Here is a 23,787-nt window from a genome sequence, read left to right as displayed (position 1 = left end):
TCACTGTTGTGGGGGACACTGCGGAGGACACTGTTGTGGGGGGCGCTGCGGAGGACACTGTTGTGGGGGACCCTGCGGAGGACACTGTTGTGGGGGGCGCTGCGGAGGACACTGTTGTGGGGGGCGCTGCGGAGGACACTGTTGTGGGGGACGCTGCGGAGGACACTGTTGTGGGGGGCGCTGCGGAGGACACTGTTGTGGGGACGCTGCGGAGGACACTGTGTGGGGGGCGCTGCGGAGGACACTGTTGTGGGGGGCGCTGCGGAGGACACTGTTGTGGGGGGCGCTGCGGAGGACACTGTTGTGGGGGGACGCTGCGGAGGTCACTGTTGTGGGGGGCGCTGCGGGGGTCACTGTTGTGGGGGGGCGCTGCGGAGGACACTGTTGTGGGGGGCGCTGCGGAGGACACTGTTGTGGGGGGCGCTGCGGAGGACACTGTTGTGGGGGGCGCTGCGGAGGTCACTGTTGTGGGGGGCGCTGCGGAGGACACTGTTGTGGGGGACGCTGCGGAGGTCACTGTTGTGGGGGACACTGCGGAGGACACTGTTGTGGGGGACACTGCGGAGGACACTGTTGTGGGGGCGCTGCGGAGGACACTGTTGTGGGGGGCACTGGAGGACACTGTTGTGGGGGGCGCTGCGGAGGTCACTGTTGTGGGGGGCGCTGCGGAGGACACTGTTGTGGGGGACGCTGCGGAGGACACTGTTGTGGGGGACACTGCGGAGGACACTGTTGTGGGGGACACTGCGGAGGACACTGTTGTGGGGGGCGCTGCGGAGGACACTGTTGTGGGGGGCGCTGCGGAGGTCACTGTTGTGGGGGGCGCTGCGGAGGTCACTGTTGTGGGGGGCGCTGCGGAGGACACTGTTGTGGGGGACACTGCGGAGGACACTGTTGTGGGGGACACTGGAGGACACTGTTGTGGGGGGCGCTGCGGAGGTCACTGTTGTGGGGGGCGCTGCGGAGGACACTGTTGTGGGGGACGCTGCGGAGGACACTGTTGTGGGGGACACTGCGGAGGACACTGTTGTGGGGGACACTGCGGAGGACACTGTTGTGGGGGGCGCTGCGGAGGACACTGTTGTGGGGGGCGCTGCGGAGGTCACTGTTGTGGGGGGCGCTGCGGAGGTCACTGTTGTGGGGGGCGCTGCGGAGGACACTGTTGTGGGGGACACTGCGGAGGACACTGTTGTGGGGGACTCTGCGGAGGTCACTGTTGTGGGGGGCGCTGCGGAGGACACTGTTGTGGGGGGCGCTGCGGAGGACACTGTTGTGGGGGGCGCTGCGGAGGACACTGTTGTGGGGGACACTGCGGAGGACACTGTTGTGGGGGACACTGCGGAGGACACTGTTGTGGGGGGCGCTGCGGAGGACACTGTTGTGGGGGGCGCTGCGGAGGTCACTGTTGTGGGGGGCGCTGCGGAGGTCACTGTTGTGGGGGGCGCTGCGGAGGACACTGTTGTGGGGGACACTGCGGAGGACACTGTTGTGGGGGACTCTGCGGAGGACACTGTTGTGGGGGACACTGCGGGGGTCACTGTTGTGGGGGACGCTGCGGAGGACACTGTTGTGGGGGGCACTGGAGGACACTGTTGTGGGGGGCGCTGCGGAGGTCACTGTTGTGGGGGACACTGCGGAGGTCACTGTTGTGGGGGGCGCTGCGGGGGTCACTGTTGTGGGGGGCGCTGCGGAGGACACTGTTGTGGGGGACACTGCGGAGGACACTGTTGTGGGGGACACTGCGGAGGACACTGTTGTGGGGGACACTGCGGAGGACACTGTTGTGGGGGACACTGCGGAGGACACTGTTGTGGGGGGCACTGGAGGACACTGTTGTGGGGGGCACTGGAGGACACTGTTGTGGGAGGTCCTGCAGAGGTCACTGCTAACCCTTTTGTCCCTGACCCCATAGTCGCACACTGCTGGGCCCCCGTTACACTGTGCCAGCCTCCTTTCAGGGCGGACACGTGACCTCCGGACACACACTGTCCACTGTCCACACAGAGACCGGCAGGAGAGGCTGCGACATCGCGGAGGCACCATGATCCTCGTTCACACGGCGCTGCTTTTCATGCTTTATGGAGGAGGCTGCAGCCAGGAGCAAACGTGAGTCCTATGTAAACTGCGGGCTTAGAGCAAACGGGTTTGTTACAATGTATCAGTCTGGAGGCAGACGGTGCGCGCAGGACCCGGTCAGCGTCTCAGCCTGTAAATGTAAGTAATGAACGTTTGTATTCCCTGACAGCAAGCAGAGATCTGAGGCATGTTATTGCAGTCGGGGGTCCTGGACTCCTCGCGCTCAGTGCCCCGGGTGGGGGAGGGGCGGCTCCGATGTATCAGACCGCTTCCCTGTTACATTGTAACAAACCTCCCAGCTGTGCAGCATTGGGGCTCAAACTGGGCTCCCATCTCCAATAGGACCCCCAGGCACTAGGCTTTTGGCCCGGGGCCCCAGAGAAGGGCCACTTCATGTTATGGCAGGCGGCCCAAAGACCTCTCCTCCACCGGCCAATATGTCTACCAGGCAGGGATCTAATACCGCCAAACCGATACCACAGTCTCAGGGCACAGTGGGGCGCTATTACTGTGTGGGGGAGGGGCATTATTACTGTGTGGGGGGTCTTATTCCGTCATGTAGCAGTCATGGGGTGGCGGTATTATTCCGTCATGTAGCAGTCATGGGGTGGCGGTATTATTCCGTCATGTAGCAGTCATGGGGTGGCGGTATTATTCCGTCATGTAGCAGACATGGGGTGGCGGTATTATTCCGTCATGTAGCAGACATGGGGTGGCGGTATTATTCCGTCATGTAGCAGTCATGGGGTGGCGGTATTATTCCGTCATGTAGCAGTCATGGGGTGGCGGTATTATTCCGTCATGTAGCAGTCATGGGGTGGCGGTATTATTCCGTCATGTAGCAGTCATGGGGTGGCGGTATTATTCCGTCATGTAGCAGTCATGGGTGGCGGTATTATTCCGTCATGTAGCAGTCATGGGGTGGCGGTATTATTCTGTCATGTAGCAGACATGGGGTGGCGGTATTATTCCGTCATGTAGCAGTCATGGGGTGGCGGTATTATTCCGTCATGTAGCAGTCATGGGGTGGCGGTATTATTCCGTCATGTAGCAGTCATGGGGTGGCGGTATTATTCCGTCATGTAGCAGTCATGGGTGGCGGTATTATTCCGTCATGTAGCAGTCATGTGGTGGCGGTATTATTCCGTCATGTAGCAGACATGGGGTGGCGGTATTATTCCGTCATGTAGCAGTCATGGGGTGGCGGTATTATTCCGTCATGTAGCAGACATGGGGTGGCGGTATTATTCCGTCATGTACAGTCATGGGGTGGCGGTATTATTCCGTCATGTAGCAGTCATGGGGTGGCGGTATTATTCCGTCATGTAGCAGACATGGGGTGGCGGTATTATTCCGTCATGCAGCAGTCATGGGGTGGCGGTATTATTCCGTCATGTAGCAGACATGGGGTGGCGGTATTATTCCGTCATATAGCAGTCATGGGGTGGCGGTATTATTCCGTCATGTAGCAGACATGGGGTGGCGGTATTATTCCGTCATGCAGCAGACATGGGGTGGAGGTATTATTCCGTCATGCAGCAGTCATGGGGTGGCGGTATTATTCCGTCATGTAGCAGACATGGGGTGGCGGTATTATTCCGTCATGTAGCAGACATGGGGTGGCGGTATTATTCCGTCATGCAGCAGTCATGGGGTGGAGGTATTATTCCGTCATGCAGCAGTCATGGGGTGGCGGTATTATTCTGTTATGATGCTGTAAAGTGCTGGAGATCAGCGGCGCCCTCTCTGCTCATCTCTTCTTGTGAACAGTCTGGTTGTTGATACAATACTGGGGCCCCTGTGCAGCAAGCAGAGATCTTATCCGCAGGCATTGGGGCCGGCCGCTCACGCAGGTGCTCTCTTTCAGGTTCCTGGTGATGGGCCCCCGGGTGTGGCGAGTGGGCGCTCAGGAGCCCGTGCTCGTCCAGAGCTTTGGACACACAGAGAATCTCCCCGTCCGGATCTCCGTACTCAGTTACCCCGATAAAAAGAGGAAGTTCTCCACCCAGCACCTGGAGCTGACCCCCGCCAACAACTTCCAGGGGCTGGCCACCCTCCAGGTAAGTGGGGTACCGACCGCCATGTCCGCGGAGGTGGTGTACCTCAGCCTACAAGTACATACCCTACATTAGTAAGTACCCCCACCCCACAAGTACATACCCTACATAAGTGCCCCCAGTCCACATCTACACACCCCGTATGTGTCCGATATATACACAGTGGATAGAAAAAGTCTACACACCCCTGTATGTGTCATATATATATATATACAGTGGATAGAAAAAGTCTACACACCCCTGTATGTGTCCTCTATATACACAGTGGATAGAAAGTCTACACACCCCTGTATGTGTCCTCTATATATACAGTGGATAGAAAAAGTCTACACGCCCCTGTTAAATGTCCGGTTTCTGTGATGTTAAAAAAAATGAGACAAAGATAAATCATTTCAGGACTTTCCCCCCTTTGATGTGACCTATAAACTGTACAACTCAATGGAAAACAAACTGAAATCTTTTAGGTGGAGGGAAGAAAACTAAAATAATGTGGTTGCAAAATTCCCTTAAACTAATACTTTGTTGAAGCCCCTTTTGATGTTATTCCAGCGCTCAGTCTTTTGGGTCTGAGTCTATCAGCATGGCACAGTTTGACTCTTTGCAGAAACCCTCAAAATCTGTCAGACTGCGAGGGCATCTCCTGGGCACAGCCCTCTTCAGATCACCCCACAGATTGCGAGGGCATCTCCTGGGCACAGCCCTCTTCAGATCACCCCACAGATTGCGAGGGCATCTCCTGGGCACAGCCCTCTTCAGATCACCCCACAGATTGCGAGGGCATCTCCTGGGCACGGCCCTCTTCAGATCACCCCACAGATTGCGAGGGCATCTCCTGGGCACAGCCCTCTTCAGATCACCCCACAGATTGCTAGGGCATCTCCTGGGCACAGCCCCCTTTAGATCACCCCACAGATTGCGAGGGCATCTCCTGGGCACAGCCCTCTTCAGATCACCCCACAGATTGCGAGGGCATCTCCTGGGCACAGCCCTCTTCAGATCACCCCACAGATTGCGAGGGCATCTCCTGGGCACGGCCCTCTTCAGATCACCCCACAGATTGCGAGGGCATCTCCTGGGCACAGCCCTCTTCAGATCACCCCACAGATGGCGAGGGCATCTCCTGGGCACAGCCCTCTTCAGATCACCCCACAGACTGCGAGGGCATCTCCTGGGCACAGCCCTCTTCAGATCACCCCACAGATTGCGAGGGCATCTCCTGGGCACAGCCCTCCTCAGATCACCCCACAGATTGCGAGGGCATCTCCTGGGCACAGCCCTCCTCAGATCACCCCACAGATTGCGAGGGCATCTCCTGGGCACAGCCCTCTTCAGATCACCCCACAGATTGCGAGGGCAGTTCCTGGACACGGCCCTCTTCAGATCACCCCACAGATTGCGAGGGCAGTTCCTGGGCACGGCCCCCTTTAGATCACCCCACAGATTGCGAGGGCTTCTCCTGGGCACGGCCCCCTTTAGATCACCTCACAGATTGCCAATCAGATTCAGGTCTGGGCTCTGGCTGGGACATTCCTAAACGTTCCTCTTCTTCTGGTGAAGCCATTCCTTGGCTGATTTGGATGTCTGCTTTGGGTCGTTGTTCTGCTGAGAGATGAAGTTCCTCTTCATGTTCAGCTTTCTAGCAGAAGCCTGAAGGTTTTGGGCCAATATTGACCGGTATTTGGAACTGTTCAGAATTCCCTCCAGCTTAACTAAAAAGTCCCCAGTTCCAGCTGAAGACCAGCCCCTTGGCACGATGCTGCCACCGCCAGGCTTCACTGTGGGGATGGGGTTCTTCTGGTGATGGGCAGTGTTGTTTTTGCCCCAAACATATCTTTTGGAATTATGGCCAAAAAGTTCCACCTTGGTTTCATCAGACCAGAACACCTTTCCCCACAGGCTTTTGGGAGACTTCAGATGTGTTTTTGCAGAATGTAGCCCGGCTTGGATGTTTCTCTTGGTAAGAAAAGGCTTCCGTCTTGCCACTTTACCCCATAGCCCAGACATATGAAGAATACGGGAGATTGTTGTCACATGGACCACACGGCCAGGACTGGCCAGATATTCCTGCAGCTCCTGTAATGTTGCTGTCGGCCTCTTGGTCCCTCCCAGACCAGTTTTCTTCTCATCTTTTCATCAGTTTGGAGGGACGTCCAGTTCTTGGTGATGTCACTGTTGGGCCATATTTCCTCCACTTGATGACGGTCTCCACTGTGTTCCATGGTAGATCTAATACCTTGGAAATTCTTGTGTCCCCTTCTCCTGACTGATACAGTCCTGATCAAAAGTTTAAGACCACTTGAAAAATTGCAAAAAATCCTATGTAGCCTGGCGGGATCCTAACAAGGTTCCAAGTGGAGCTTCACCATGCAACAAGAAGAGATGGGAGGAGACAGAACATTTTTGGAGCATTCAATTTAATGAAAACGACGAATAAACTGAAACAGGCTGTTTTTCAGCCGATCCAAAGTTTAGGCCCACACCTCCAAAAAAAAAAACTAAACCCCCCCCAAAACAGATATCGAACCTCCAAACATGACCTCAGTAATGAGTAGCTCCGCCGTTATTGTTTCGGCATGCTTGATGCAAGCGTTTCCATGAGGTGAGTGGGAACATTTCTCCAAGTGGTGAAGACGCCGCACGAAGGTCATCTACTGTCTGGAACTGTTGTCCATTCTTGTAACCTTCCCTTGCCATCCATCCCCAAAGGCTCTCAATTGGATCAGGGGAACACGCAGGATGGGCCAAAAGAGTGATGTTATTCTCCTGGAAGAAGTCCCTTGTCCTGCGGGCATTGTGTCCTGTAGCGTTGTCCTGTTACCCCACAGACGAGGGCCCTCAGTCATGAGGAATGCTCTCTGCAACATCTGGACATGGCCAGCGGCCGTTTGACGCCCCTGCACTTCCTGAAGCTCCGTTGTTCCACTGAAGGATAAAGCCCCCCAGACCATTATGGCGCCCCCTCCACTGTGGCGCGTAGAACACATCTCAGGTGGGATCTGCTTGTCATGCCAGTAACGTTGGAAACCATCAAGGTTACATTTTTTCTCATCAGAGAATAAAACTTTCTTCCACCTTGGAATGTCCCATGTTTGGTGCTCTCTTGCAAAGTCCTAACGAGCAGTTCTGTGGCGTTCAAGGAGACGAGGTCTTTTGAAGACGTTTTTTGTTTTTGAAGCCCTTCAGTCTCAGATGCCGTCTGATGGTTATGGGGCTGCAGTCAGCACCAGTAAGGGCCTTAATTTGGGTCGAGGATCGTCCAGTGTCTTGACGGACAGCCAATTGGATCCTCCGGCTCAGTGCTGAGGACATTTTTTTGGGTCTTCCACTTGACTTTTTTGTTCCATAACCCTCAGGATCATTTAAGAAACTCCAAATGACTGTCTTACTGCGTCCCCCCTCAGCAGCGATGGCGCGCTGTGAGAGACCCTGCTTATGCAGCTCAACAACCCGACCACGTTCAAAAAGGGAGAGTTTTTTTGCCTTTGCCATCACAACGTGCGACTACCTGACAGAGAATGACAAGGAATCCACATCTCTGCACAGATTTGGTCTTTTAAAGGCATGTGGTCCTAAACTATGGATCAGCTGAAAAACAGCCGGTTTCAGTTTATTCGTTGTTTTCATTAAATTGAATGCTCAAAAAATGTTCTGTCTCCTCCCATCTCTTCTTGTTGCATGGTGAAGCTCCACTTGGAACCTTGTTAGGATCCAGCCAGGCTAAATAGTTTTTTTTTTAATTTTTCAAGTGGTCTTAAACTTTTGATCAGGACTGTATGTCTGGACTTCTAACACTGAGATCCCTCTGATGGAAGCTCTGTGTGGACCGTGGCTTCTGCTGTGGGAGGCGACTAAGAAAACCTCAGGAAAGGCCAACTAGAGCGGCTGCGCTTTATCTGGGGTTAATCCGAGGCCCTTTACATGACGGCCGGTGTCTGCGGACTGCGATCTAACAGGATTGTGGATGTGATTGCCTCATTCTGGACACAGCGACAGCCCCAGTTATAAGAGGGTGTGCACACTTATGCAACCACATTATTTTAGTTTTCTTCCCTCCACCTAAAAGATTTCAGTTTGTTTTCCATTGAGTTGTGCAGTTTATAGGTCACATCAAAGGGGGGAAAGTCCTGAAATGATTTATCTTTGTCTCATTTTTCACATCACAGAAACCTGACATTTTAGCAGGGGCGTGTAGACTTTTTATATCTACTGTATATATACTACAGAGGACGTATACTGTGTATATACTACAGAGGACGTATACTGTATATATACTACAGAGGACGTATACTGTGTATATACAGAGGACACAGGGGCGTGTAGACTTTTTATATCCACTGTATATATACTACGGAGGACGTATACTCTATATATAGAGGACACATATCCACTGTATATACCCTGTATAAATAAGTACCCCCTCACATGTCGGTACTCCCAGCACAAGTACCCCGACATGTCAGATGGATTATGGCTCCCGTGTACATGGTGCTGCCATGTGAGACGGATGCCTGCGCAGCGCGTGTTCTGATTTCTCAGGTCTCTTCTCGTAGTTACAAGTGAAGGATTTCCCCCGGAAGGACGGCACCGCGCAGTATGTGTATCTGGAGGCTCAGTCCAAGTCATTCACCAAGGAGGAGCGTGTCCCTGTCACACATCGCAACGGCTTCCTCTTCATCCAGACCGACAAACCCGTCTACACCCCCGACCAGTCCGGTAACCGCCTCACTTTACAGCTGCTGTAAAACATGACGGCAGTAGAGATTGTGATCACTGAGGATTGGTTATAAAGAGTCCGAAAATTATACAACATAAAATATACCGTCATGTACTGTACAGGTGCAGCATAGGGTCGGGTACTGTACAGGTGCAGCATAGGGTCGGGTACTGTGCAGGTGCAGTATAGGGTCGGGTACTGTGCAGGTGCAGCATAGGGTCGGGTACTGTGCAGGTGCAGCATAGGGTCGGGTACTGTGCAGGTGCAGCATAGGGTCGGGTACTGTGCAGGTGCAGTATAGGGTCGGGTACTGTGCAGGTGCAGTATAGGGTCGGGTACTGTGCAGGTGCAGTATAGGGGTCGGGTACTGTGCAGGTGCAGTATAGGGTCGGGTACTGTGCAGGTGCAGTATAGGGTCGGACACTGTGCAGGTGCAGTATACGGTCGGGTACTGTGCAGGTGCAGTATAGGGTCGGGTACTGTGCAGGTGCAGCATAGGGTCGGGTACTGTGCAGGTGCAGTATAGGGTCGGGTACTGTGCAGGTGCAGCATAGGGTCGGGTACTGTGCAGGTGCAGCATAGGGTCGGGTACTGTGCAGGTGCAGTATAGGGTCGGGTACTGTGCAGGTGCAGTATACGGTCGGGTACTGTGCAGGTGCAGTATAGGGTCGGGTACTGTGCAGGTGCAGTATAGGGTCGGGTACTGTGCAGGTGCAGTATAGGGTCGGACACTGTGCAGGTGCAGTATACGGTCGGGTACTGTGCAGGTGCAGTATACGGTCGGGTACTTGTGCAGGTGCAGCATAGGGTCGGGTACTGTGCAGGTGCAGCATAGCGTTGGGTACTGTGCAGGTGCAACATAGGGTCGGGTACTGTGCAGGTGCAGCATAGGGTCGGGTACTGTGCAGGTGCAGAATAGGGTTGGGTACTGTGCAGGTGCAGCATAGGGTCGGGTACTGTGCAGGTGCAGCATAGGGTCGGGTACTGTGCAGGTGCATCATAGGGTAGGGTACTGTGCAGGTGCAGCATAGGGTCGGGTACTGTGCAGGTGCAGCATAGGGTCCGGGTACTGTGCAGGTGCAGCATAGGGTCGGGTACTGTGCAGGTGCAGCATAGGGTCGGGTACTGTGCAGGTGCAGCATAGGGGTCGGGGTACTGTGCAGGTGCACTATAGGGTCCGGTACTGTGCAGGTGCAGCATAGGTCGGGTTACTGTGCAGGTGCAGCATAGGGTCGGGTACTGTGCAGGTGCAGCATAGGGTCGGGTACTGTGCAGGGGCGCATAGGGTCGGGTACTGTGCAGGTGCAGCATAGGGTCGGGTACTGTGCAGGTGCAGGTATACGGTCGGGTACTGTGCAGGTGCAGTATAGGGTTGGGTACTGTGGCAGGTGCAGCATAGGGTCGGGTACTGTGCAGGTGCAGCATAGGGTCGGGTACTGTGCAGGTGCAGCATAGGGTCGGGGTACTGTGCAGGTGCAGCATAGGGTCGGGTACTGTGCAGGTGCAGTATAGGGTCGGGTACTGTGCAGGTGCAGCATAGGGTCGGGTACTGTGCAGGTGCAGCATACGGTCGGATACTGTGCAGGTGCAGTATAGGGTCGGGTACTGTGGCAGGTGCAGTATAGGGTCGGGTACTGTGCAGGTGCAGCATACGGTCGGACACTGTGCGGTGCAGTATAGGGTCGGGCACTGTTGCAGGTGCAGTATACGGTCGGACACTGTGCAGGTGCAGCATAGGGTCGGGTACTGTGCAGGTGCAGCATACGGTCGACACTGTGCAGTGCAGTATAGGGTCGGTACTGTGCAGGTGCAGCATAGGGTCGGGCACTGCGCAGCAGCTAGGGTCGGTACTGCGCAGTGCAGCATAGGGTCGGGTACTGTGCAGGTGCAGCATAGGGTCGGGTACTGTGCAGGTGCAGTATAGGGTCGGGTACTGTGCAGGTGCAGTATAGGGTCGGGTACTGTGCAGGTGCCTATAGGGTCGGGTACTGTGCAGGTGCATTAGGGTCGGTACTGTGCAGGTGCAGTATAGGGTCGGGTACTGTGCAGGTGCAGTATAGGGTCGGTACTGTGCAGGTGCAGTATAGGGTCGGGCACTGTGCAGGTGCAGTATAGGGTCGGACACTGTGCAGGTGCAGTATAGGGTCGGACACTGTGCAGGTGCAGTATAGGGTCGGACACTGTGCAGGTGCAGCATAGGGTCGTGTACTGTGCAGGTGCAGCATAGGGTCGGTACTGTGCAGGTGCAGTATAGGGTCGGGTACTGTGCAGGGCAGCATAGGGTTGGTACTGTGCAGGTGCAGTATCGGTCGGACACTGTGCATTGCAGCATAGGGTCGGTACTGTGCAGGTGCAGTATACGGTCGGACACTGTGCAGGTGCAGCATAGGGTCGGGTACTGTGCAGGTGCAGTATAGGTCGGACACTGTGCAGGTGCAGCATAGGGTCGGTACTGTGCAGGTGCAGTATAGGTCGGACACTGTGCAGGTGCAGCATAGGTTCTGTACTTGCAGGTGCAGTATGGTTCGGACCTGTGCAGGTGCAGTATAGGGTCGGGTACTGTGCAGGTGCAGTATAGGGTCGGGTTACTGTGCAGGTGCAGTATAGGTCGGGTACTGTGCAGGTGCAGTATACGTCGGGTACTGTGCAGGTGCAGTTAGGGTCGGACACTGTGCAGGTGCGTATAGGGTCGGGTACTGTGCAGTGCAGTATAGGGTCGTTACTGTGCAGGTGCAGTAAGGTCGGGTACTGTGCAGGTGCAGTAACGGTCGGGTATGTGCAGGTGCAGTATAGGGTCGGACACTGTGCAGAGTGCAGTATTAGGTCGGGTACTGTGCAGGTGCAGCATAGGTCGGACACTGTGCAGGTGCAGCATAGGGTCGGGTACCTGTGCAGGTGCAGTATAGGGTCGGACACCTTGCAGGTGCAGTATAGGGTCGGGTACTGTGCATGGTGCATACTAGGGTCGGGACACTGTGCAGGTGCAGTATAGGGTCGGGTACTGTGCAGGTGCAGTATAGGGTCGGGTACTGTGCAGGTGCAGCACCCTAGGGTCGGGTACTGGCAGGTGCCGTATAGGGTCGGACACTGGTGCAGGTGCAGTATAGGTTCGGGTACTGTGCAGGTGCAAGCATAGGGGTCGGGTACTGTGCAGGTGCAGGCATAGGGTCGGGTACTGTGCAGGTGCAGTATAGGGTCGGACACTGTGCAGGTGCAGTATAGGGTCGGGTACTGTGGCAGGTGCAGCATAGGGTCGGGTACTGTGCAGGTGCAGTATAGGGTCGGACCAACTGTGCAGGTGCGTATAGGGTCGGACACTGTGCAGGTGCAGTATAGGGTCGGGTACTGTGCAGGTGCAGCATAGGGTCGGGTACTGTGCAGGTGCAGCATAGGGTCGGGTACTGCGCAGGTGCAGTATAGGGTCGGGTACTGTGCAGGTGCAGTATACGGTCGGACACTGTGCAGGTGCAGCATAGGGTCGGGTACTGTGCAGGTGCAGCCATAGGGTCGGACACTGTGCAGGTGCAGTATACGGTCGGCACCTGTGCAGGTGCAAGCATAGGGTCGGGTACTGTGCAGGTGCAGTATAGGGTCGGACACTGTGCAGGTGCAGTATAGGGTCTGGTACTGTGAGGTGCAGTATAGGGTCGGGTACTGTGCAGGTGCAGCATAGGGTCGGGTACTGTGCAGGTGCAGTATAGGGTCGGGTACTGTGCAGGTGCAGTATAGGGTCGGACACTGTGCAGGTGCAGTATAGGGTCGGGTACTGTGCAGGTGCAGCATAGGGTCGGACACTGTGCAGGTGCAGTATAGGGTCGGGTACTGTGCAGGTGCAGCATAGGGTCGGGTACTGTGCAGGTGCAGTATAGGGTCGGACACTGTGCAGGTGCAGTATAGGGTCGGGTACTGCGCAGATATAATATTGCGTTATATCGTCTTCTTGTGTTCGCAGTGAAGTTTCGGGTCTACTCCATGGATGAAGAACTGAGGCCGGCGCGCCGAGACGTCACTGTCACCTTCAAGGTGAGTTCTACACGGCGACGGAGGCACCGACAGCTCTGGAAGTGATTGAGCGATTCGGCCTCTTGCACGCGGCCGTTGTGGTTCCGTTCCGTGCATTGGGGACCGCAATTTGCTGTCCCTAATGCACAGGCAACATCCGTGGGGCGACCAGGACGGATCCAGACAATTCCAACTTGAATGTGTCCGTGACCGTTCCACAAAAAAACATAACAAGTTCTACTATTTTTACGGAACGGAAGCTCAGATCGGAACCCCACGGAAACAATCCATAGTGCGTCCGTGGCGTTCTATTCCGTGCTTCCGTGGCGTTCTATTCCGTGCTTCCGTGGCGTTCTATTCCGTGCTTCCGTTCCGCACGGCATCTCCGGATTTGAATGGGCCCACATCCGTGATGTGGAGTGCACACGGTCGGTGCCCCATGTATTGCTGAACCGCCATGTGCAGCCGCAATGAGGCCACGGGAGCACAACGGCCGTGTGCAAGAGGCCTAAGACATGATGTGACTGCAGCTCTGGGAGTGACTGGAGGATAAGACATGATGTAACAGCAGAAATGTGACTGCAGCTCTGGGAGTGACTGGAGGATAAGACATGATGTAACAGGAGAAATATGACTGCAGCTCTGGGAGTGACTGGAGGATAAGACATGATGTAACAGGAGAAATGTGACTGCAGCTCTGGGAGTGACTGGAGGATAAGACATGATGTAACAGGAGAAATGTGACTGCTGCTGGTCTGGGAGTGACTGGAGGATAAGACATGAGGTAACAGCAGAAATGTGACTGCAGCTCTGGGAGTGACTGGAGGATAAGACATGATGTAACAGCAGAAATGTGACTGCAGCTCTGGGAGTGACTGGAGGATAAAACATGATGTAACAGGAGAAATGTGTGACTGCAGCTCTGGGAGTGACTGGAGGATAAAACATGATGTAACAGGAGAAATGTGACTGCAGCTCTGGGAGTGACTGGAGGATAAGACATGATGTAAAAGGAGAAATGTGACTGCAGCTCTGGGAGTGACTCGAGGATAAGACATGATGTAACAGGAGAAATGTGACTGCAGCTCTGGGAGTGACTGCAGGATAAGACATGAGGTAACAGCAAAAATGTGACTGCAGCTCTGGGAGTGACTGGAGGATAAAACATGAGGTAACAGGAGAAATGTGACTGCAGCTCTGGGAGTGACTGGAGGATAAAACATGAGGTAACAGGAGAAATGTGACTGCAGCTCTGGGAGTGACTGGAGGATAAGACTGAGGTAACAGGAGAAATGTGACTGCAGCTCTGGGAGTGACTGGAGGATAAGACATGAGGTAACAGCAGAACTGTGACTGCAGCTCTGGGAGTGACTGGAGGATAAAACATGAGGTAACAGGAGAAATGTGACTGCAGCTCTGGGAGTGACTCGAGGATAAGACATGAGGTAACAGCAGAAATGTGACTGCAGCTCTGGGAGTGACTGGAGGATAAGACATGATGTAACAGGGGAAATGTGACTGCAGCTCTGGAGTGACTGGAGGATAAGACATGATGTAACAGGGGAAATGTGACTGCAGCTCTTGATGTGACTGGAGGATAAGACATGAGGTAACAGCAGAAATGTGACTGCAGCTCTGGATGTGACTGGAGGATAAGACATGAGGTAACAGGAGAAATGTGACTGCAGCTCTGGGAGTGACTCGAGGATAAGACATGAGGTAACAGCAGAAATGTGACTGCAGCTCTGGGAGTGACTGGAGGATAAGTAATGATGTAACAGGGGAAATGTGACTGCAGCTCTGGGAGTGACTGGAGGATAAGACATGATGTAACAGGGGAAATGTGACTGCAGCTCTTGATGTGACTGGAGGATAAGACATGAGGTAACAGCAGAAATGTGACTGCAGCTCTGGATGTGACTGGAGGATAAGACATGAGGTAACAGGAGAAATGTGACTGCAGCTCTGGGAGTGACTCGAGGATAAGACATGAGGTAACAGCAGAAATGTGACTGCAGCTCTGGGAGTGACTGGAGGATAAGACATGATGTAACAGGGGAAATGTGACTGCAGCTCTGGGAGTGACTGGAGGATAAGACATGATGTAACAGGGGAAATGTGACTGCAGCTCTTGATTTGACTGGAGGATAAGACATGAGGTAACAGCAGAAATGTGACTGCAGCTCTGGATGTGACTGGAGGATAAGACATGAGGTAACAGCAGAAATGTGACTGCAGCTCTGGATGTGACTGGAGAGAGCGGGGATCTTAGCTTTTTGGGGTGCGCTGTGTTGGGGGACGTGTGAGGACACTAACGAGATCATTTCTGCCGTCCATGAAGGATCCGGACGAGGTGAAGATGGATGTGATCACGCAGCCGGACGCCACTGGAATCGTCTCCTTTCCCGACTTTAAGATTCCAGCCAACCCCAAGTACGTAACCCCCCCCCCCCCGCCCGTCAGAGGATGTCTCCGCTCCGGCCGCTAATGTCTCCGGAAAAACCTTTAAAGGGCCGGTAACACCTGGAGAGCCAGCAGAGGCTCTTCACTCTCAAGACCTCTGCCTGCTATTAGTGAATGAGAACCCCTAGGGACCTAATCCTGGTCTCGCAGCAACCTACCTTATATAAGTTCTGTTCCCTAACAGCAAGCAGAGATCATGAAGATGGTGAGTAACTGGACAACATAGTCTATTAGAAGGCTGCAGACAATCGGAGTGCCTCGGACGTAAAGCCCAAATTCACCCTTCTCACCCTCAGATTTGGGACATGGAAGATGGAAGCTGTCTACGGCGCAGACTACACGACCGCCACCGCTGCGGTGTTTGACGTAAAGGAATACGGTATTTTCATTCTCCCATCGTTACATCTGCTCGGAGCGGCACTTGCAGAACATGGCGTCTCACGTCACCTCTTGTCTTCCAGTCCTGCCCAGATTCTTTGTCACCATCGAACCGAAGCAAAACTATATATCGTACGAGACGTTCGACACGTTCACCATAACGGTGAAGGCAAGGTAAGTGGCCCCGAACCGCAACTTCATCATCATGATATATACAGCAAGATACCCGTGAGCAATAGAACGCTGCTAGAGGGGACAAGCCCCGGCGCGCCGCGTATCCCAGAATATTTCCTTATTGAGATCGATAAAACAAATAAATAGATGCATAAATGGTCAGAGACAATGGAGGGCGCAGAGAACACGGAGGTGCCACTAGTCGGGTCTGTATTGTGTACATGCCGTCAATCGTGGTCTTTTATCGAGGTGGGGGCGCCACATGGTTGGATTTTGTATTTCTTTATACTTGCTTTTCCTTCCCACCTTTTCTGCTACTTGCAATACTATAACTTAATGTCCCGACGTGTTCTCTGCGCTCTCCTTGTCGTGTCTGTCTTTGGCCATTTATGCATCTATTTATTTATTCTATCGATTTCAATAAAGATATATTTTTGTATATGCTGAATGCCTGGGTTTTCCCATCTAGGAGCGGTGATATATAAAGCAGTAAGGGGCAGCTGCTACCGCAATTACTACTCCCCTCATCAGACCCTGTAACTTAATCATACAGTCGCCACTAGAGGGAGCTCACTACATACAGATTATACAGCCACCACTAGAGGGAGCTCATTACATACAGATTATACAGTCGCCACTAGAGGGAGCTCACTACATACAGATTATACAGCCACCTCTAGAGGGAGCTCACTACATACAGATTATACAGCCACCACTAGAGGGAGCTCACTACATACAGATTATACAGTCACCACTAGAGGGAGCTCACTACATACAGATTATAAAGCCACCACTAGAGGGAGCTCACTACATACAGATTATACAGCCACCACTAGAGGGAGCTCTCTGCATACAGATTATACAGCCACCAGTAGAGGGAGCTCACTACATACAGATTATACAGCCACCACTAGAGGGAGCTCACTACATACAGATCATACAGCCACCACTAGAGGGAGCTCACTACATACAGATTATACAGTCACCACTAGAGGGAGCTCACTACATACAGATTATACAGCCACCACTAGAGGGAGCTCTCTGCATACAGATTATACAGCCACCACTAGAGGGAGCTCACTACATACAGATTATACAACCACCACTAGAGGGAGCTCACTACATACAGATTATACAGCCACCACTAGAGGGAGCTCACTGCATACAGATTATACAGCCACCACTAGAGGGAGCTCACTACATACAGATTATACAGCCACCACTAGAGGGAGCTCACTACATACAGATTATACAGTCACCACTAGAGGGAGCTCACTACATACAGATTATACAGCCACCACTAGAGGGAGCTCACTACATACAGACTATACAGTCACCACTAGAGGGAGCTCACTACATACAGATTATACAGCCACCACTAGAGGGAGCTCACTACATACAGATTATACAGTCACCACTAGAGGGAGCTCACTACATACAGATTATACAGCCACCACTAGAGGGAGCTCTCTGCATACAGATTATACAGCCACCACTAGAGGGAGCTCACTACATACAGATTATACAACCACCACTAGAGGGAGCTCACTACATACAGATTATACAGCCACCACTAGAGGGAGCTCACTGCATACAGATTATACAGCCACCATTAGAGGGAGCTCACTACATACAGATTATACAGCCACCACTAGAGGGAGCTCACTACATACAGATTATACAGTCACCACTAGAGGGAGCTCTCTACATACAGATTATACAGCCACCACTAGAGGGAGCTCACTACATACAGATTATACAGCCACCACTAGAGGGAGCTCACTACATACAGATTATACAGCCACCACTAGAGGGAGCTCACTACATACAGATTATACAGTCACCACTAGGGGGAGCTCACTACATACAGATTATACAGCCACCACTAGAGGGAGCTCACTACATACAGATTATACAGCCACCACTAGAGAAAGCTCACTACATACAGATTATACAGTCACCACTAGAGGGAGCTCACTACATACAGCTCATACAGCCACCACTAGAGGGAGCTCACTACATACAGATTATACAGACACCACTAGAGGGAGCTCAGGAGATTACTACATACAGATTATACAGCCACCACTAGAGGGAGCTCACTACATACAGATTATACAGCCACCACTAGAGGGAGCTCACTGCATACAGATTATACAACAGAGCTGAACACGGACATACCTTCATTTTCATCCCGGCAGCCCCCCTGACTTGAGCATCGGAGCAGTTCATGCTCCAATGCTCGCCTTTGCCCTGCGCTAAATCGCGCAGGGCAAAGGCATTTTTAGGAGTTCCGGTGACGTACTGGGGCTCTCCATGGGGCTGCCAGGAAGCCCGGTGACATCACCGACACTGATTGGCGGGCTGTAGCGCTGCCGCTGCCCTAGCCAGTAAAACGGCTAGGGCAGTGCTAAAGCCCGACCATCAGAGCCTGTGACATCACGAACACACTGCCGGGCGGAAGCTTCCCCCGGCAATGTGGTATGATAAAAAAAAGAGCCCTTGCCCTGTCCTCCACCATGAGATGCTCCGATGCTAGTCTAAGGGGGCCGCCTGGGTGAAAATAAGGGTTGAACCCGGACAACCCCTTTAAGTCTCTATGTTGCAAGGACCCCCTTATGGTTACAGGTAGAATTACATCACTGAATTCCACTTTTGGGGACTATAAAGGAAGGTTTGAGACGACTCCTCCAATATTACACTGACATAATACATTTGTATATTTGATAAATTCCCCTTAGAATATTCTAACTGGATGAAACTGTATCAGATTCTCTGCTGTGAGAAGTGTCAGGTCAGGATGGGTTTTCAGCCTGTAACTTAGAGCGTTCCCATTTACAGACAGCAAGCAGAGATCATGAATTTGTGAGAAAACCGCTTATTATTTTACAGTTATTATTACACTAAAAAAGTGGAGCGGGCGAAAGTCTTCATCCGCTACGGGTTAATAGAGAGCGGCAGGCGGAGGATGATGGCGAACTGCATCGATGTGCAGACAGTAAGTGACCCCCACCCATCATAGCTCCCCTACCCTCCTTTCATCGCCCCCCTCCAATCTCCTGTGACACCTCCCTGTCCTCCCCCATCACCCCTCTCCAATCTCCTGTGACACCTCCCTGTCCTCCCCATCACCCTCCTCCAATCTCCTGTGACACCTCCCTGTCCTCCCCATCACCCCCTCCAATCTCCTGTGACACCTCCCTGTCCTCCCCCATCACCCCTCTCCAATCTCCTGTGACACCTCCCTGTCCTCCCCATCACCCCTCTCCAATCTCCTGTGACACCTCCCTGTCCTCCCCATCACCCTCCTCCAATCTCCTGTGACACCTCTCTGTCCTCCCCATCACCCTCCTCCAATCTCCTGTGACACCTCCCTGTCCTCCCCCATCACCCCCTCCAATCTCCTGTGACACCTCCCTGTCCTCCCCCCATCACCCTCTCCAATCTCCTGTGACACCTCTCTGTCCTCCCCCATCACCCTCCTCCAATCTCCTGTGACACCTCCCTGTCCTCCCCCATCACCCTCTCCAATCTCCTGTGACACCTCCCTGTCCTCCCCCATCACCCCTCTCCAATCTCCTGTGACACCTCCCTGTCCTCCCCCCATCGCCCCCCTCCAATCTCCTGTGACACCTCCCTGTCCTCCCCCATCGCCCCCCTCCAAGTCTCCTGTGACACCTCCCTGTCCTCCCCCATCACCCCCCTCCAATCTCCTGTGACACCTCCCTGTCCTCCCCATCACCCTCCTCCAATCTCCTGTGACACCTCCCTGTCCTCCCCCATCACCCCTCTCCAATCTCCTGTGACACCTCCCTGTCCTCCCCCATCACCCCCCTCCAATCTCCTGTGACGCCTCCCTGTCCTCCCCCATCGCCCCCCTCCAATCTCCTGTGACACCTCCCGGTCCTCCCCCATCACCCCCCTCCAATCTCCTGTGACACCTCCCTGTCCTCCCCCCATCACCCTCCTCCAATCTCCTGTGACACCTCCCTGTCCTCCCCCATCACCCCTCTCCAATCTCCTGTGACACCTCCCTGTCCTCCCCCATCACCCCTCTCCAATCTCCTGTGACACCTCCCTGTCCTCCCCCATCACCCCCCTCCAATCTCCTGTGACACCTCCCTGTCCTCCCCCATCACCCCCCTCCAATCTCCTGTGACACCTCCTGTCCTCCCCCATCACCCCCCTCCAATCTCCTGTGACACCTCCCTGTCCTCCCCCATCACCCCCCCTCCAATCTCCTGTGACACCTCCCTGTCCTCCCCCATCACCCCCCTCCAATCTCCTGTGACACCTCCCTGTCCTCCCCATCGCCCTCCTCCAATCTCCTGTGACACCTCCCTGTCCTCCCCCATCACCCTCTCCAATCTCCTGTGACACCTCTCTGTCCTCCCCCATCAACCCCCCTCCAATCTCCCTGTAACGCCCTCCCTGTCCCTCCCCCATCCACCCCCCTCCAATACGCCTGTGACACCTCCCTGTCCTCCCCCATCCCACCCTCCAATCTCCTGTGACACCTCCCTGTTCTCCCCCATCACCCTCCTCCCATCTCCTTGACACCTCCTGTCCTCCCCCATCACCCCCCTCCAATCTCCTGTGACACCTCTCTGTCCTCCCCCATCACCCTCCTCCAATCTCCGTGACGCCTCCCTGTCCTCCCCCATCACCCCCCTCCAATCTCCTGTGACACCATCCTGTCCTCCCCCATCACCCCCCTCCAATCTCCTGTGACACCCCTCTGTCCTCCCCCATCACCCCCCTCCAATCTCCTTGACACCATCCCTGTCCTCCCCCATCCCCCTCCTCCAATCTCCTGTGACACCTCTCTGTCCTCCCCATCTCCCTCCTCCAATCTCCTGTGACACCTCCCTGTCCTCCCCCATCACCCCCATACAATCTCCTGTGACACCTCCCTGTCCTCCCCCATCACCCCCCTCCAATCTCCTGTGACACCTCCCTGTCCTCCCCCATCACCCTCCTCCAATCTCCTGTGACACCTCCCTGTCCTCCCCATCTCCCTCCTCCAATCTCCTGTGACACCTCCCTGTCCTCCCCCCATCACCCCCCTCCAATCTCCTGTGACACCTCCCTGTCCTCCCCCATCACCACCTCCAATCTCCTGTGACACCTCCCTGTCCTCCCCCATCGCCCTCCTCCAATCTCCTGTGACACCTCCCTGTCCTCCCCCCATCACCCCCCTCCAATCTCCTGTGACACCTCCCTGTCCTCCCCCATCACCACCTCCAATCTCCTGTTGACGCCTCCCTGTCCTCCCCCCATCACCCTCCTCCAATCTCCTGTAACGCCTCCCTGTCCTCCCCCATCACCCCTCTCCAATCTCCTGTGACACCTCCCTGTCCTCCCCCATCACCCCCCTCCAATCTCCTGTGACACCTCCCTGTCCTCCCCCATCACCCCCCTCCAATCTCCTGTGACACCTCCCTGTCCTCCCCCATCGCCCTCCTCCAATCTCCTGTGACACCTCCCTGTCCTCCCCCCATCACCCCCCTCCAATCTCCTGTGACACCTCCCTGTCCTCCCCCATCACCACCTCCAATCTCCTGTGACGCCTCCCTGTCCTCCCCCCATCACCCTCCTCCAATCTCCTGTAACGCCTCCCTGTCCTCCCCCATCACCCCCCTCCAATCTCCTGTGACGCCTCCCTGTCCTCCCCCCATCACCCCCCTCCAATCTCCTGTGACACCTCCCCCCATCACCCCCCTCCAATCTCCTGTGACCCCCCCCCCCATCACCCCCCTCCCCCTCTGTCGCCCCCCCCCCCCCTCACTGGTGCGCAGTGCTTAGGTGCCCCATCTTCTGCAGATGACTGATGGAGAAGCCGTGTTCCAGTTCCGGGGGCAGCAGGCGGTGCAGGAGCTCGGATATTCGCAGCTGGAGGAGCTGGACGGAGCCTTCCTGTATATAACGGCCACGGTGGAGGAGACGGAAGGTAATGGACCCCCCTCCCCCTACGCATCGCTGCAGCCTGGTCCTGGAAGATGAGTGTGAACTGGGCCTGAGATTGATTCCCAGGAGTTACAGTTCCTAAGCGAGTCCTGCAGATGGCGCCACATTAGCAGGGAGTGGGTGACTCGGGTCATGATAACTAAGCTCAAAGATTTTAAGGGGTTGTTCAGGATTAGACAACATGGCTGCTTCCTTTCTGACAGCGCCCCCACTGTCTTCAGGTTGTGTGTGGTATTGACTGGAGCTGCAATCCCAGACACGACCCGCAGACAGGTGTGGCGCTATTTCTGGAAGAAAGATGTTGTGGTTTATAATTCTGGACATCCCCTTTAAGCGTGGCACTTGTGTGCGCTGAGGGCGGAGCTTGTCTGTGGGTTCTTTTCTGCATCATATTCTCTGTTCTCAGGTTCTCAGTCTGAAGAGAGTGAAAACTCAGACGTCAAGTTTGTGACCACTCCGTACACCCTGAAACTGATCAGGACCCCGCTCTATGTGAAGCCCACGCTGCCCTACTACGTGAAGGTGAGAGAAGACAGAACGTTCTGTCAAACTACTGTATAAGACTACTTTTTAACATATGAAAATCTTCTCAAAAGTCGGGGGTCGTCTTATACGCCGGGTGTCGTCCTATATGCCGGTATACGGGGTGCTGAAACCTACTTCCTAGCCGGACCGGAGAAGCTGTCCTTCATCAGCTTCAGGGACAGGCGCCCTCTAGCTGAGCGACCGTGCGCTGCGTCCCGGCCAGCCGCTCCTGAAGCAGCCCCCTCTCCCTGGTCTCAGAGGTTTTCTCATGCCGGCAGTATCACAGTGCGTACTACCGCTCAGATCGTCCTGAAGACAGGGGGCTGACCCACCCAATCCAAGCAGGCTTTGTATGCAGTGTGCACAGAAAATACCGCTACATCGCTTGCCGTGACTGGCTGGTTGGATTGGCGATTCTGAGGGAAGGCGGGGGGGGGGGAGCAGGAGCATCTGCACTTCAGCCAATTCTAATGCTGGAACGGTGGATCTCTAATGAAGTTTGGTGTGCATCTTATCTGTGGTGAAAAAACTGAGTCTATCTGGGGAGCAGATACATGTGGTGGTGAATACAGTACAGCACCAGTATCTGTTCATACAGTACAGCACCAGTATCTGCGCACACAGTAGAGCACCAGTATCTGTTCATACAGTACAGCACCAGTATCTGCGCACACAGTAGAGCACCAGTATCTGTACATACAGTACAGCACCAGTATCTGTACATACAGTACAGCACCAGTATCTGTACATACAGTGCAGCACCAGTATCTGTACATACAGTGCAGCACCAGTATCTGTACATACAGTGCAGCACCAGTATCTGTACATACAGTGCAGCACCAGTATCTGCGCACACAGTACAGCACCAGTATCTGCGCACACAGTACAGCACCAGTATCTGCGCACACAGTACAGCACCAGTATCTGCGCACACAGTACAGCACCAGTATCTGTTCATACAGTACAGCACCAGTATCTGTTCATACAGTACAGCACCAGTATCTGTTCATACAGTACAGCACCAGTATCTGCGCACACAGTACAGCACCAGTATCTGTTCATACAGTACAGCACCAGTATCTGTTCATACAGTACAGCACCAGTATCTGTTCATACAGTACAGCACCAGTATCTGTTCATACAGTACAGCACCAGTATCTGTACATACAGTATAGCACCAGTATCTGCGCACACAGTAGAGCACCAGTATCTGCGCACACAGTACAGCACAGTATCTGCGCACAGTACAGCACCAGTATCTGTACCGGTTCATACAGTACAGCACCAGTATCTGTACATACAGTACAGCACCAGTATCTGTACATACAGTACAGCACCAGTATCTGCGCACACAGTACAGCACCAGTATCTGTTCATACAGTACAGCACCAGTATCTGTTCATACAGTACAGCACAGTATCTGCACATACA

General features: G+C 54.1%; 1 protein-coding gene across 1 annotated transcript; it reads left to right on the top strand.

Moving 5' to 3' along the window:
* The first annotated feature begins 1,956 nt into the window (after positions 1-1,956).
* On the top strand, positions 1,957-22,392 carry LOC122919891 (complement C5-like). Its single transcript, XM_044269075.1, has 10 exons — positions 1,957-2,106; positions 3,944-4,136; positions 8,684-8,846; positions 12,800-12,870; positions 15,191-15,282; positions 15,609-15,691; positions 15,774-15,864; positions 18,757-18,862; positions 21,688-21,814; positions 22,238-22,392. The coding sequence occupies exons 1-10, from the start codon at positions 2,042-2,044 to the stop codon at positions 22,390-22,392; spliced, it is 1,146 nt and encodes a 381-aa protein (XP_044125010.1). The 5' UTR covers positions 1,957-2,041.
* Positions 22,393-23,787: the final 1,395 nt, after the last annotated feature.

Source organism: Bufo gargarizans, chromosome 9, assembly GCF_014858855.1.
Source record: "Bufo gargarizans isolate SCDJY-AF-19 chromosome 9, ASM1485885v1, whole genome shotgun sequence".
In the NCBI taxonomy this organism is placed as follows: domain Eukaryota; kingdom Metazoa; phylum Chordata; class Amphibia; order Anura; family Bufonidae; genus Bufo; species Bufo gargarizans.
The sequence above is the reverse complement of the archived record's forward strand: the minus strand, read 5'-3'. Positions and strand labels throughout refer to the sequence as shown.

Coding starts and splice junctions, on each gene's coding strand:
- LOC122919891 (XM_044269075.1), top strand. CDS start 2,042: ATGATCCTCGTTCACACGGCGCTGCTTTTCATGCTTTATGGAGGAGGC. Junction 18,863..21,687: donor ACTGCATCGATGTGCAGACA/GTAAGTGACCCC, acceptor CATCTTCTGCAG/ATGACTGATGGAGAAGCCGT. Junction 21,815..22,237: donor CACGGTGGAGGAGACGGAAG/GTAATGGACCCC, acceptor CTCTGTTCTCAG/GTTCTCAGTCTGAAGAGAGT.